This window comes from Ctenocephalides felis, unplaced genomic scaffold (genome assembly GCF_003426905.1).
Source record: "Ctenocephalides felis isolate EL2017-DRISC unplaced genomic scaffold, ASM342690v1 CF-g0.4_SCAFFOLD_01886, whole genome shotgun sequence".
In the NCBI taxonomy this organism is placed as follows: Eukaryota; Metazoa; Arthropoda; class Insecta; order Siphonaptera; family Pulicidae; genus Ctenocephalides; species Ctenocephalides felis.
The window spans coordinates 97,342,785-97,359,744 of NW_020538040.1; the positions used below are offsets into that span (position 1 = coordinate 97,342,785).

General features: G+C 29.5%; 1 protein-coding gene across 1 annotated transcript in view; it reads right to left on the reverse strand.

Moving 5' to 3' along the window:
* Nucleotides 1-16,672, reverse strand: part of LOC113375564 (serine/threonine-protein kinase 32B) — a 97,399-nt gene extending 80,727 nt beyond the window's left edge. Inside the window, exon 1 of the mRNA XM_026615497.1 lies at nt 16,586-16,672. Within this exon, the coding sequence (XP_026471282.1) occupies nt 16,586 (1 nt within the window). The 5' untranslated portion in view covers nt 16,587-16,672. The remainder of the gene's footprint in view (nt 1-16,585) is intronic.
* Between the last annotated feature and the right edge of the window lie 288 nt (nt 16,673-16,960).

Here is a 16,960-nt window from a genome sequence, read left to right on the forward strand (position 1 = left end):
TTATCCTTTATCTATGTAGCCTGACCATTTGATCGCCTGTACAACCATATTTTTTTTTAATTTTTTTTATTGCTATTTTATTAATTTAACATTTTTACGGTTTTAAATGAGTACAACTTTCAACCTTGTGCAAGAATTTTGAGCTTGACTGGTGGTCAAATAGACTTCAATATGATTAACTTGATGATGAACATTGTATTTAATGTTCGAATGCTTTTTTTTCAGCTCTTTTTTTTCAGATGCGAAATTCGTGCAGCTACTATGATTATTATAAAATTACTATCCTTTTAATATTAACTATGAATAAGCTTGACAAGAGCCTGAAATAATAACTATTATTATTGATTACGGCTTGCTTATGAATAAATAAATAAATAAATAAATAAATATTGAATAGTGCACATATGAACAGGATTTGACAAATTAATTAACTTAAAATATGAACTTAAGTTATAATGTATAATAGGTTATTAGTAAAAAAAATGTAATTAAAATATTATTACTAAAAATGAATTGATATATGGTACGAGATTCCGAGAATGTCAACATTATAAGTAACATTATTGAAGTAATTATTTTGAGTGAAAAAGTCCAAGGTGATATTGTACTTTTACCGAATAGCGAATACTCTAATAATATAATACTTTCTAAATTGTTTTACTGTTTAAAAGACTGAAAAAGAAAATTTTTAAAACGTATATCCTATGGTAAGACCGTAAATAAATCACAAAGGCAGGACATTAATTAGGATATTATGAAGTATAGGTTGAGATATTGAAAATTTTTGGATTTTTTGAATTGTAGACGTGGGTATATATATATATATATATATATATATATATATACTTATACTTACATATCACATGAGTCGAATTTAAAATGCAGATTCACTAACATTTCTAGGTTCGTTATGAATACCCTTGAGAATTCAAAAACTGTATAAACGAATGGAATAATCAAAAATACTGACAGTAAAAAGAAAATAGCAAATCGATACCTGTGAAATATATACCCTGATATCTCTAACTAACGATAGCCACGTGGAAAATTTGGACGAAACTCTATATATGACGCATAAGTGAGATTTTTGCGCTTTGATCACACTTCTATGCTTTTCAATAGAAATGGACCTAATAATGCATCTGAAGAATGCTTTTGAAAAGGCATTCGTTGTGTACGCTAATACACATTACTATATTTTACATGTGTATATGAATGTATAAAATTACAGTTACAGTCATATTTACTTCTATCAACTATGCACAGATGCACTTTTTGATAAATAAAAGCTGTTGGTATTAAAATTGTTTGCAATTCAGAATTTATAAAAACAACTATACAAACAGTAAATCATTATTTCTATTATTAAAATTCGTTATAGGTAGTATTTCGACTAAAAATAAGAACATAACATAGATAAATATTACTATAAACATAAAAAAAGAAATAGGGGTTAAAAAAAATTTTAGTTCGAATGTCTTATGTAAATAAATTGTGAAAAAATGTAGTAACGTAGAGGTTTTGATTTTTAAATATTTACTTGTCAAAACTATATTCTACAATTAATTAAATTTAGTACACGGTCCATCTGTTTTTAATAGAGAATGTGAGAAATAAGTAATAAAAAACCGCCGGTAGTCTCTTCTCTACGAGAGAAGCTTCCAAGCGCTAACCCAATAGATCATTAATTTCTTCGCCTTATCAGAATCAATATTTATTTTCCAGTAAAATATGCAATTAAACGGGCAATATTGAAGTGTGTTGATAGCTCGATGGAGACCCCACTTCATTATATGCAAATTACAGGGCAGAATTGTTTTTACGATCAGTGCGCCTGAAGTAGTGTCACTTATGCAAAACAATGTTTGATATTCAAATAGCAGACGATGCGAAACTCTGACATCGATTCGAGCGTCGAATGTAACAGATTGCGATGGGTGACCTGTGGGGCTACCGCAAAATGTGCTGCAACATTCGTATTGGCACTCGAAGTTGCTCGTCACTGCTATCATAATGAAAATACCAACATGTTAATACACTGTTTTGAATGCAAAACCTTCATCAATCAATTATTTATCAATAACTAGCAGTACCCGATCACGCATTGCTGTGCTATACATATAAACTAGTGGTGTATGGCAAGGTGCCTTAAGGCAAATTGCTGGAACTTCCCGTACCAAAAATTAATTTTTTTAAGAAAGATTAAATTTGGTTCAAACATTGAAAAAATTACATTTTTGAGAAATTTAAAATTTTTGAAACAAAATTGACTTTTTTGGAAAAAAATGTTTTTATTTGAAATATTTTGGAAATTTTAAACTTTTTTTCCAAAGCAATCGTACTGCTTTGACTGCATAGAGACGAAACGTCAAAGCGCGTAAGCGCCGCGTCGCCGTTTAACGGATAAAGATTGGTGATGGTCATCTTGTTAATACAAGTGAAATGTTTTTTGAATTATTAAAATCGGACGCTCCGTTCTCTTAAAAATTGAATTACCATTTTTGGCACATTTTGCCCCGTATCTTCGGAACGGCTAGACCTGCCTTTTCCAAAAACTAATCAGCACGTCTCCTTATGAATACAAATCGTATTTTTTTTTTAATTATTCAAATCGGTTGATCGGTGTTCCCGAAATCGTCGACGAAAATTTGTCTCCGCACACGCACACACACACATCCCCCAACGAAGTAGAGCCTAAAGGTACCCATCCATTAGGAAGTTTATTATCGAAGCAACCAGAAGATTTATTATGGAATGAGCAAGAGGCAGATACAAAATAGAGATAAAACATGATGTCATGAGCAATATTTTCGAATTCGCAGGACATCGCCTATTATATGTTTCAACAAGCATTATAAAAAAAATTAACAGTACAAAAGAATCATTAGCACCTGACTTGAAGATTTTTATGAAGATCCGTAGTAAAATGATAAAAAATAATAGTTCAGGCGACTAAAATGATGACCGCAGTTCTGGCGGAGAGCGGAGCAACCAGATTTTACCTGAATATTTTGCAATTTTATGAGACCATAGTCATAAAATGACTCGAAACGATACCTTTTTTCGTAAAATACAAAAATATATTTTCAAAATCACGTAGGTAAAAGTATGTAGGTGAAATTTTATATTTATTTGCGCATAATATTTAATATTTATTTATATTTGAAAATTATTATAAATCCATGCGTTTCAGATAACATCCTTGCTTTTAATCGGTTGATTATACAGTCAAGAATAATACTTTATCTATGTAAACCATTTGAAATAGTTCAAGAATGAAAATAACCAGTGAGGTGGGTGGCATCGTGCCTTAAGGCAAATTGCTGGATCTTCCCGTACCGTAACGAAATGTTCGAGGAATACTGAATGTTTTCAAATAGATTTTATAAATATTGTAAATTTGTCTAATATTTATGAGAATTATATAAACTGAATTGCAAAGTTGAAATTATTTGCTTAAAGTATATTAGAACTATAGTCAGAATTAAAAATAAAATCTGAATTATTTTCGATATACAAAAAATTAAAAAAAAAAAAAATTGAAATAATTTTTTTTTTCCAAAATCAATCATTTTGTTAAAACAAGCAGAAAGTTCGTTGAATCAATTGAATCGAAAGCTTAGTTCCCTCAAAAACTGCCATTTTTGTACATTTAGCTCTGTATCTCCGAAATAGCTGGGCTTGCCTTTGCAAAAAACTCGTAACCCCTTCTCCCAATCATTACTCATTGAATGTTTTTTAGATCATTCAAATCGGATGCTCCGTTCTCTCAAAAACTCGATTCCTATTTTCTGCACTCTTTGCTCCTTATCTCCGTAACTGTTAGACCTGCCTTTACCAAAAACTAATCAGCACATCTCCTTATCAACAGGAATCGAATGTTTTTTGAACCATTCAAATCGGTTGATCCGTACGCCCGAAAACGTGGGCGAAAAATTGTATCCATACATACATACATACACACACACATCCATTTTTTCTGGGGTATGCCAAAATGTTCAGAAACCTTCAAAACGTCGAGAAATGTAAAAATTTTCAATTCCGATTTTCGGCTCATTACAATAACTTACCCTACGGGAAGTTAATAATAATAATAAACGAATCTAAAATTACTTGAAAAGTGCACTATTGCAAAATATATATTCAGATATTACAAGTAACCATACAAATAAGCATGAATAATATTTATTCTAAGAACAATAAATAATGAACTATGTATTTGTACGTTTCGACACGGTGTGTCACAATTCAATAATTTTTTTTAAATATTACTACATTATAACACTAGGAAAAACAATCACAAAAATTGAAACAAACATTATTGAAAAATAAAACATAATAATTTTTTTTACTTAATTTATTATGTTTTATTTTTCAATAATGTTAGTTCCAATTTTTGTGATTATTTTTCCTGGTGTTATACTGTATAAATATTTAAAAAAATTTACTGAATGATGACACACGGGCCGTGTCGAAACGTATAAATAAATAGTTCATTATTTATTGTCTTTTTTTATTTCAACGATTGGCTGCAAATATTAACATTCAAGAAATATGTCTCAACGTCGAACAAAAAATCTAAATCATATATATATATATATATATATATATATATATATATATACAGGGCCGGTCCTGGGGTCCTTGGCGCCCGCATGCAACTTTTTTTCTAGCGCCCCCCCCCCCTATTAATATTCACCGTTTTAACAGTTTATCATTAAAATTATATAAATATTTACATATTTTTTAAAAATTTATTTTTAATTATTCTGGATTTAGTACACAAAAAATTAGATATAATCTAGAAGAGTAGAAAATATATTAATTTTAAATTTATTTATTATTATCGATTTCAATAAATAAAACATCCTTGTCATAATTACACATTTTGTAATGTTCAATATGTAGTAAATTGGTCAAGGATGTAAGCTCGACTACCATAGCAAAAGAATTAATATTTTTGTTAGATTAAAGTTATAGAATTTAAGAAATGCATTTTAGAAATAGTATTTATTATTTTGATATGAAGATCTTGATATCAAAATAATAAATACTATTAAGTGAAATAAATAAATTAATTTTTAATTATTCTGGATTTAGTGCACAAAAAATTAGATATAATCTAAAAACGTATGAAATATATTTATTTTAAATTATTTAGAAAATCGAGGCAATTAAGTATTTTGAAATTTTCAATTATTTTTAACGTATGAGCAATATTAATATTTAAAAATACTAGCATTTAATTTTCAAACATAACACTCGTATTTCATGATGGATTTTTTAAATTTTAATTTAATTTAATATTTCATCATTTACAATATCCAAAATTGCGTCGTGAACTTCTTCTTATTGATATTGTAAGAACCGTCATTGAGTATCAGCTTATTGTTTTAAAGTTAAATTTTTAACGCATTTTAGAAGTATTGTTCAAAAATCACTAAAAAATGCAAAAAAATTACACATTTCTTGAACAATATTAAAAAAACTTATTATATTTGATATGTATTATTTCTGTATAGTTAATAAATTTTAAAATTAGAGTATGGACAACACTAGGTATAAAACAAGCCTTAAGATTTGCGTTCCAAAGTAAATTTTGCTTCCATTTTTCATATTTGTTCCACGCATATCTTCAACATTCAAAGTTCAACAGATGCGAAACATTTGCAACAAAAACAAAAGTTACAATTCAATTTCTCAGAATAAACAAGTCATCTTCCAAGCACTGACTCCCCATTTTTTATAATTTATTTATATTTTTTAACAAGTTCCGATTCAACTAAATCAGCTCGCAATTTTTCGTCAATAATGCCCAGCAATTAATTTAATCTTTCGCGGGTTTGCGCTTATGGGATAAATTAAGTAGATTACGCAATAAACAGAGCTGTTATTTACTAATTTGCAGAATTATTAATTGGTTAATTGTTTCTACTGATATCACATTGCAAAATAAATACGCTTTTTGTGTCTCTGTATCCCTAGTTAAGTTAAATTATTTATTTTAATTTATTAAGTATTCTAGATTTTAAATAAATAATATTAGATTTTATATAAAAAAATATAAATAATATAATATAAATTTAATTTCCGAAACTCGTTTTGGCGCCCCCTAAGGCTTGCGCCCGCATTTTTTGCATGCATCGCATGCAAGGCAGGACGGGCCCTGTATATATATATATATATATATATATATATATATATATATATATATATATAGTACCCTGAAAGTACATAAAACATTACATAGTATAAAGTAATATTTTAAATACGAACAACTCAAATGCAAAATATAATTTATTGATAATAATGATTTGGCCAATTCATTATTGTCGTATGCTCTGATGGCAAATTGTTGAAGCCATACCCCATCAATTGATGTGTTAAACTAAAAGCAAGTTGTTGTTGTCTCGGATTCATTAATTCCAGAGTTTTTCCGAAAATTTCGGCCATCTTCATTACTCGAGATTTTTCCTGTTCTATAAAATCCATGTATTGTAGTAGTGTGTCCGTCAGCTGTTTTTTTTTTGTTTCTTTACGACGAAACGAGGTCGTCAGCATTTCATCAATCTGCTCGAAATTAAAATACATTAATTATATATATATATATATATATATATATATATATATGTATATATATATATATATTTCGTTAATTGTAAGATTTACTGTTAATTGTAATTTAAAATGTGATTTGATAAAAAAAAATTACTCACTTTTGACAGTTCTTCTAAATGTTCTTCTGAACTTCTGCACATAGCCCTCATGTTTGTGTAGTGTCGATCATCTAAAAATTTAAGATGATCGAAGTACCAGAGTTTTTGCTTGTAGACGTTTTCTGCGCTGTAGGCTACAGCCTGTAGCCCGAGCGCATAGAAGCTTTTATCTAGAATAACATACTGTTAGATTAACACAGTCCAAATCATCTAAACTAACAATTAATTTTGATAATATTTTCATTATAATGTGAAATTTTTAATATTATTTAATACCTTGTTAACCTCCTTGTTGAAAACGCTCCTAATGCTTTTAATTTTTTTTGGCCACTGTGGCTATAGTTTCATCTGGATTAATTTCTTTAAATGCCGGCAGCATTGATTTTAACGCATTACTTCGCATTTGTTTATTATGATATGCCTTGTCACTTACTGACCACAAACATGTATGGGATTTGTACATTTCTATAAATTTCACTATAAATTTTTCTGAATCTATATCTATAAATCCATCAAAATTATTATCAATAATTGTTCAGAATGTGCTAATTATAACTGAATATATAACTAAAAACTAATACGTACCTATATTTTCCTCTTCAGATTTTAAAACTAATAGATCTTTATCACACGATTATAATAGTCAAACTAAAATAATTTTAAGCAATGCTTTCTATATATATATACGATTTTATATACAGAAATCTATACAGTAATGTAAAGAGTTTTAATCCCTTTTATTTAATACAATTTTTCAGCAACTCTCACTGGTTGTCAAACTTAACATTAGCCGATATTATTCACTATTACATTTTAGACATTAAAATTTATATAAATTAATACTCTTTTATGTTCATGTGATATACATTGGTGTTAGTTTATTTACAGAAAGTGTGCATAAAAACACATTTTGTTTAAATTTTTTATGGAGTAATACATTCTATACAAAATAAGTGATATTTTTTGCGTTATATTTTTTTCAAAATCTTTATTAAATTATAAGTAAAATATGTTATCCGCAACTTAATGTTTTTTAACTTCTCTATTCATAATTTGATTTATAAACATTCCGCCTTGATATTTCGAACATCATGTTATTCGATATATATGCAATTATAATTACTTTGAAAATCTCTGGAGTTAAGTAACATTAAATATCTATCAGTTTTTCAGGTATTTTGGTAGGACGGGTTAAATGCGTTTAATCTGGGATAAAATGAGAAAAAAGTATGTGTGTGTGTATCATGGTCTTATAGAACTTACTGAAATATTACGGCCTTACGACAAGTAGTTTAACTTTAAAAATTCATCAAAGTTTGAGAAAATGAGTAGTTTTTTGACATTTGTTAAGGCTAAATACCAATACCAACTAGTTATATTTATATTTACATAAAACATTATTATATTGATAATGTGTAAGAAATTATAAAATCCTTATAATTACACATAAAGCTTACAAAATAATTAAGTATTAAATATTTTATCAAGCATCTTTATCTTCAACATTATTAATGACAAAAAATGTATTCATTTTATTATTGATGGTATATTTATTTTCAAACATAGTAATTCAAAAATAATAGGAAGTTTGGCCAGCACTGCAAAAAAGTGACCATGTTCGTTTAAAAATGAGTCATTGGAAAAATGTATCATTTTAGTTGAATTATATTTTGTGAAATAGAAATTGCGCGACCTTTACTTGATATTATCATTGTTATAAGATCACCTTTTCTTAATATAAGATTAGACGTATATTCCAAATGCAGGCCTATGGCTGGAATATTTGAGGATGGAATAATTTGAGTACATTGGCGTGGCCCCGTATCAAAATATTTTTGGGGTCTTTCACGCAGGGTAAAAGCTTCACAAAATGAAAAAAAAAAATCATTCGAAAATCATCTTTGGTAATGTACGAATATAGAGTTTAACTATTGAAAGTTTTTGTGACTGAATATGAATCAAGATTTTCTACAAGTTGCATATTTTTGGAATCTGCATCAATCAAATAATCGCACAAAACATAAAAAATGGCAAAAACAATTGTTTGCCTCCAGAGACAAATATACGCACTGAAATTTAATGATAGATTCAGTGCTGGATCCTACAGACCTGCGAGGATTACAACGGATGGACAAAAGTGATTTTGACAATTTGTTGGCAATGGTAGCTCCTTTAATTAAACGTCAAGACACTAAATTCAGACAAGCGATTACGCCTATTGAGAGATTAATGGTAACACTTCGGTTTTTGGCGACTGGGCTTAATTTTGAGTAGCTAAAATTTTCTGCAGCCATATCACCACAATCATTGGGCAGAATAATTCCGGAAACGTGCGAAGCTATTGTACAAAGTCTCAGAAAATATATTAAGGTATGCAAAGAAAATTACATTAGTCTGTGTATATGCGTATTTTACTATATATAATATATTAAATATTTTGTTTGACAGATGCCAATAAATAGTGAAGAATGGAAGGTGATAGCTAAACGCTTTGAAGAAAGGTGGAACTTTCCACATTGTGTTGGTGCATGGGATGGAAAGCACATACGTATAGCGGCACCACCAAATTGCGGTTCTTATCATTATAATTATAAAAATTTTCATTCGGTAGTGTTAATGGCTTGCGTTAATGCTGATCGGCAATTTATGTTTGTCCATGTCGGTACAAATGGTCGTTACTATAATCGCGGTTACTATAATCTTCCAACACCAGACAATTTCGGTAATGTTGAAAGAATGCCTTATGTTTTCATTGGTGATGAGGCATTTTCATTAAAAGAATATTTTCTGAAACCGTATTCATTGAGAGAGTTAAATGAAGACACACGAATTTTTAACTATAGATTAAGTAGGGCCCGAAATAATGTGGAAAATGCTTTTGGCATACTGGTGAGCAGATTTAAAATATTTGCAAAAGCAATTAATCTATCAATAAAAAAAGTAAATCTAATAATATTAGCCTGCTGCTATTTGCATAATTTTTTAAATAAGGAAAACATTGACATCGATATCGATATTGATGCAATCGATGATGATCCAAGCCAAAACAATTTCGAAATGGAACTCTCATTAAGCGCATCTGCAGTTCGTGACAATTTTAAAACTTATTTTGTTAATGAAGGCCAAGTATCTTGGCAGCACGATAGAATATGAAATTTTTAATATACTTGTATCATCATTAATTAATCATTACAAAAAATATATAAAAATATTCAAATTCTTCAGAATTCATGTATATTATGACATTTGTTTCAGAATTGTTTGCATATATATATATATATATATATATATATATATATATATATATATACCTGATGAATATATTACAATTGTACTATTAATTGTATTATTAATAAATTAATAAAAACAGATAAAACATTACGTTGTTTTAATACATTGCATTGTAAAAATTGCTGTAGGTAAAATATGTATTTATAAATACATACTTTATAGAATAATACGGTAACTTTCATGGGTACACATTATTATTCGCTAAATAAAGTAGTTACTTTTATATTCACAATATTATTTAAATTATATTATTAAATGTATGTCAATAATGCAGTAATTCCTTTTTGTAAAAGCTAACATTTCATTTAATGTTAATGGATTAATCCTGAATTCAGGTATATTCGAACCAAAAATCCCCAAATAAATTTAATCTGATTTTTCCAAAACCCGAAATTCTATAAATTAACCGTTAACACCCTAGATCGCAAAATCCATTTCTTGCGCTGATTTCAATGATATAAGAAAAATATTTTTTTTTTTTAATTAATTAACCAAATTGCTTTATATATTATAAATAAAATCTTAGAAATTAATATAGTAAGAACGGCAATGCAATGTGTTATCTATTAAAAAACTTTTTATATACTACAAAAAAATGATTATACTGGGGAAATGCATACATAAAGTTTGCCACATTTTATTCATATGAATAAAAAATTGATTTTTAATTCGTGTTTTTTCCTTCAAAAATAAATATAATATTGAATTTGTTTTAAAAGTTGTCCGTTTTTAATTGCACCTCAAAAAATATGAGTCATTGGTTTGGAATTTAATTTAACTTATGAAATCCACATTGCACGACCCTTTCTCGTATCTGCATTATTGTAAATGTAGACGTATATTTCAAGATTAAAGGCCATGTTTCAGGTTAAAATTAGGTTCTAATATAATATAAATTGTGAATAATTTGTTATAACGGCTATTGGTCTACGTTTGAACAATATTTTGAGCTATATATTTGAGACAGAATTCATTCCAAATTCATCTGTTGCAAATGTACAACATTAATTTAATATCAATGATTTTTATATAAAAAACTAGTTGGTTTGGTATTTAGCCTTGAGGCAAATTACATGAACTTCCCGATATGTGTAAATAATCGACTTGATCAAAAAAATGTGTAAATAATATACTTCATCAATCCTACTTTAAAAAAAACGATAACTAGTTGGTTTGGTATTTAGCCTTGAGGCAAATTACATGAACTTCCCGATATGTGTAAATAATCGACTTGATCAAAAAAATGTGTAAATAATATACTTCATCAATCCTACTTTAAAAAAAAACGATAATAATTCTAGCAAAGTTTGACGAATTTTTAAAATTAAACTACTTGTTGTAAGGCCGTAGCATTACAGTAAGTTCTATAAGACCATGATGTATATTGCCAAAAAAAGTTCCATGAAAATCGGCTTCAATTTTTTTTTCAACAGTTCATTACAAGAAAACGGCTTGGTAGATTTTCACCTAAAATTAATCAGCATCATTCCCAACTAATATCTTTCGAACAGTTTTTGATTTTTTAAAATCGGTTCGGTAGGATGAGCTGAAATGTGGACGAAAATTTAACACTTTTTTTCAACATTTAATTACAAGAAAACGGCTCGGTAGATTTTCACCTAAAATTAATCAGCATCATTCCCAACTAATATCTTTCGAACAGTTTTTGATTTTTTAAAATCGGTTCGGTAGGATGAGCTTAAATGTGGACGAAAATTTAACACTTTTTTTCAACATTTAATTACAAGAAAACGGCTCGGTAGATTTTCACCTAAATTAATCAGCATCATTCCCAACTAATATCTTTCGAACAGTTTTTGATTTTTTAATATCGGTTCGGTAGGATGAGCTTAAATGTGGACGAAAATTTAACACTTTTTTTCAACAGTTAATTACAAGAAAACGGCTCGGTAGATTTTCACCTAAAATTAATCAGCATCATTCCCAACTAATATCTTTCGAACAGTTTTTGATTTTTTAAAATCGGTTCGGTAGGATGAGCTTAAATGTGGACGAAAATTTAACACTTTTTTTCAACATTTAATTACAAGAAAACGGCTCGGTAGATTTTCACCTAAAATTAATCAGCATCATTCCCAACTAATATCTTTCGAACAGTTTTTGATTTTTTAAAATCGGTTCGGTAGGATGAGCTTAAATGTGGACGAAAAGTTCAACACTTTTTTTCAAATTACGAAGAAACGGCTTGGCAGATCGTTGCACAAAACTGACAAACGATAGTCCTCACCGAAATACATCAAATGGCTTTTAAATTTCTAAAATCGGTTCAGGCGTTTTTGAGAAAACGTCGATCAAAAGTCTAATTTTGACAAATGCCAAAAAGACCATACTGATTTTTGCAAACTTTGACGAATTTTTAAAGCTGAACCAGTTGTCGTAGGGCCGTAATATTTTAGTATGACCTAGAAGACTGTGGTATCTATCGTCAAAAAAATAATCATAAAAATTGTCAAAATTTTTTTTTTTTAAACTTTATTACAAGAAAACGGCCCGGCCGATCTTTACCAAAAACTAATCAGCACGATTCTCAACCAATATCTATCGAACGGTTTTTGAATTTTCAGAATCGATTCAGAATTGCGGGCTAAAACGTGGACGAAAAATTTTTCACTTTTCTGCAATTTACAAAGAAACGGCCCGGCCGATCGCCGCACAAAACTCAGAGACGATAGTCCTCATCGAGATACATCAAATGGCTTTTAAATTTTTGAAATCGGTCCAACCGTTTTGGAGAAAACGTCGATTTACGGCAAAAAATCTGTTCACACACACACACACACACACATACACACACACACACACACACACACACACACACATACTTTTTCCAAATTTGGTCTCATTCGATTCAGAATGGCTCGAAACGTCGAGAAAACATAAAATTAGCGATTCGGATTTTTTGATGAAAACATAAACTTCTCCTTCGGGAAGTTAATAATTTTAGCAAAGTTTGACGAATTTTTAAAATTAAACTACTTGTTGTAAGGCCGTAATATTACAGTAAGTTCTATAACACCATGATGTATATCGCCAAAAAAAGTTCCATGAAAGAAGGATTAAATTTTTTTTTTCAACAGTTAATTACAAGAAAACGGCTCGGTAGATTTTCACCTAAAATTAATCAGTATCATTCCCAAATGATATCTTTCGAACAGTTTTTGATTTTTCAAAATCGGTTCGGTAGGATGAGCTTAAATGTGGACGAAAATTTAACACTTTTTTTCAACAGTTAATTACAAGAAAACGGCTCGGTAGATTTTCACATAAAATTAATCAGCATCATTCCCAACTAATATCTTTCGAACAGTTTTTGATTTTTTAAAATCGGTTCGGTAGGATGAGCTTAAATGTGGACGAAAGTTTAACACTTTTTTTCAACAGTTAATTACAAGAAAACGGCTCGGTAGATTTTCACCTAAAATTAATCAGCATCATTCCCAACTAATATCTTTCGAACAGTTTTTGATTTTTTAAAATCGGTTCGGTAGGATGAGCTTAAATGTGGACGAAAATTTACCACTTTTTTTCAACAGTTAATTACAAGAAAACGGCTCGGTAGATTTTCACCTAAAATTAATCAGTATCATTCCCAAATGATATCTTTCGAACAGTTTTTGATTTTTCAAAATCGGTTCGGTAGGATGAGCTTAAATGTGGACGAAAATTTAACACTTTTTTTCAACAGTTAATTACAAGAAAACGGCTCGGTAGATTTTCACCTAAAATTAATCAGTATCATTCCCAAATGATATCTTTCGAACAGTTTTTGATTTTTCAAAATCGGTTCGGTAGGATGAGCTTAAATGTGGACGAAAATTTAACACTTTTTTTCAACAGTTAATTACAAGAAAACGGCTCGGTAGATTTTCACCTAAAATTAATCAGTATCATTCCCAAATGATATCTTTCGAACAGTTTTTGATTTTTCAAAATCGGTTCGGTAGGATGAGCTTAAATGTGGACGAAAAGTTTTTTCGAATTACAAAGAAACGGCTTGGCAGATCGTTGCACAAAACTGACAAACGATAGTCCTCACCGAAATACATCAAATGGCTTTTAAATTTCTAAAATCGGTTCAGGCGTTTTTGAGAAAACGTCGATCAAAAGTCTAATTTTGACAAATGCCAAAAAGACCATACTGATTTTTGCAAACTTTGACTAATTTTTAAAGCTGAACCAGTTGTCGTAGGGCCGTAATATTTTAGTATGACCTAGAAAACTATGGTATCTTTCGTCAAAAAAATAATCATAAAAATCGTCAAAATTTTTTTTTTAAAAACTTTATTACAAGAAAACGGCCCGGCCGATCTTAACCAAAAACTAATCAGCACGATTCCCAACCAATATCTATCGAACGGTTTTTGAATTTTCAGAATCGATTCAGAATTGCGGGCTAAAACGTGGACGAAAAATTTTTCAACGGCTTGGCCGATCGCCGCACAAAACTCAGAGACGATTGTCCTCATCGAGATACATCAAATGGCTTTTAAATTTTTGAAATCGGTCCAACCGTTTTGGAGAAAACGTCGATTTACGGAAAAAAATCTGTTCACACACACACACACACACACACACATACACACACACACACACACACACACACATACTTTTTCCAAATTTGGTCTCATTCGATTCAGAATGGCTCGAAACGTCGAGAAAACATAAAATTAGCGATTCGGATTTTTTGATGAAAACATAAACTTCTCCTTCGGGAAGTTAATAAATGTTTAAATAAAATGAAAACGATCTAAAATTTGCAACAAAAGTCGATTTTATCTCATTTCACGTTCGAAATATACATTCTTTTTTCTCTTATGCAAGAAATATGAATGAAATTTTGTTCGATCGCCCGAGACACCGAAAATTTTTACAACTGGACATTTATTGGTCATTTGGTCATAAATTGCTCGGTCGCCTGGTTGCCTAGTGGATGGGTAGCATAACGGCGGTTTTCACAAGAAACACACACACAAACATCCATTTTTTCTAAGGTATTCCAAAATGTTCAGAAACCTCTAAAACGTAAAGATATATAAAAAAAAATATTTTCGATTTTTTGCAATTACTATAACTAATTGCCCTACGGGAAGTTAATAAAAATCTAAAAAAATATGCGATTCTGTTACTTACATCTAATTATTAAGATGGAAAATATGGCCATATCTTTTGTGATTGATTGTTGATTTGAATTAGATGCATTATCGAGTAAAATAACCCATTCAGCATCGCTATATATAAGCTTATAAGTATATCAGTATTTTTTAAACTTTCAACTAGTAGGGCGCATGGCATCGTGCCTTAAAGCAAATTGCTGGAACTTCCCGTACCAAAAAAAAATTTTTTTTTTTAAAGATTAACATTTTTGAAAAAAAGTTACTCTGAAAAAATTAGATTTTTGAGAAACTATAAATTTTTGACAAAAATTTACTTTTTTTTTGAAAAAAAGACTTTTTGAGGAAAAGTGTATTTTGAAATATTTTGGAAACTCTGAACTTTTTTTCAAAGCAATCGTATTGCTTTAACTGCATAGAGACAAATATCGAAGCGCGTTAAACAAAATTTATACTTATTGTTAAAATCTCTATAAAATATCTGATAATTTGATGTGCATATGTCTAATGATCATTTTTGACCGCCAGATGGCATTTTTTTTACTTTTTTTACAAGATCTCCGAAACCGCTAAACTTGTCTTCATGAAAATTTGATCAGTTCTTCATCTTGTTAATACAAGTGAATTGCTTTTGAATTATTCAAATCAGACGCTCCGTTCTCTTAAAAACTGAGTTGCCGTTTTTGGAACTTTTTGCCCCATATCTTCGAAATAGATAGACCTGTCTTCGCCAAAAACTAATCAGCACGTCTCCTTATCAATACGAATCGAATGTTTTTCGAATTATTCAAATCGTTTCATCCGTGTTCCCGAAATCGCCAACGAAAATTTGTATACGAACACACATATGCACGCACACACATACACACACACATACATTCAGTTTTTCTAAGGTATGCCAAAATATTCAGAAACCTCTGAAACGTAAAGATATATAAAAATTTTCATTTTCGATTTTTTTGCGATTACTATAACTTACCCTACGGGAAGTTAATAAAAAATGTTCTCAATAAGATATTTGACCACTTGTCGATATAGTTAATGAAATTGTGAATTGTGGTAGGAAAGTGAAAATTAAGAACCCTGTGCATGTGTTTTTTAAACTCGCATTTAAAAAAAAAGAAAATTAATCCAGTAAATTTAGAAATAGGTTTAAAAAAAATCATTTTTTAAATGTTAAATTATGAGTGTTGATGTTGGTGGGTTTCTCAACCCCGTTCAAATTTTATACTCCGAGGAATAATAAAAAAATTAAATGTATTCAAAAAACAAAAATCAATTGAAAAAATAAATATAAACTGAAAATAAATTTTTTCTTAAGTCGTAATGAATAATAAACTAAAATATATTCTATTTAAATTTTATATGAATAAAAAAAAGATATAAGAACGAATATTGTTATTGCATGGAAATGTTATCTGTTTGGAAGTCCAAGCCGGCAGTTACTTGGTTGGATCTGGAAACATCAGCGTAGTCGGTTGGAAATGTTGAAAAGGAATTCGAATACACTGATAACAAAAAAATAACTGGTTGACTTGACACACAATAGAAACTTAATCCACTGATAACATTGAACTGATTGCAAACACTGAAAGGAACTGAAGGTACTGATTGGAAGTAACCGAATGAATGAATTGAACCGAATGCATGTAAACCACGGAATGAATTGACTCGAATCCAAAACTATTTGTGCATCTGCCTTTTTATGAGTCGAAATTGCCCGATTGCGTAATTTTTGAAACGTGTTGTCCGAGTAGAAAATCAAACCTTTTGCAGGTCTGACAACCTATGCAGGTGCGGCGCAAACAATGAGCTATTCAT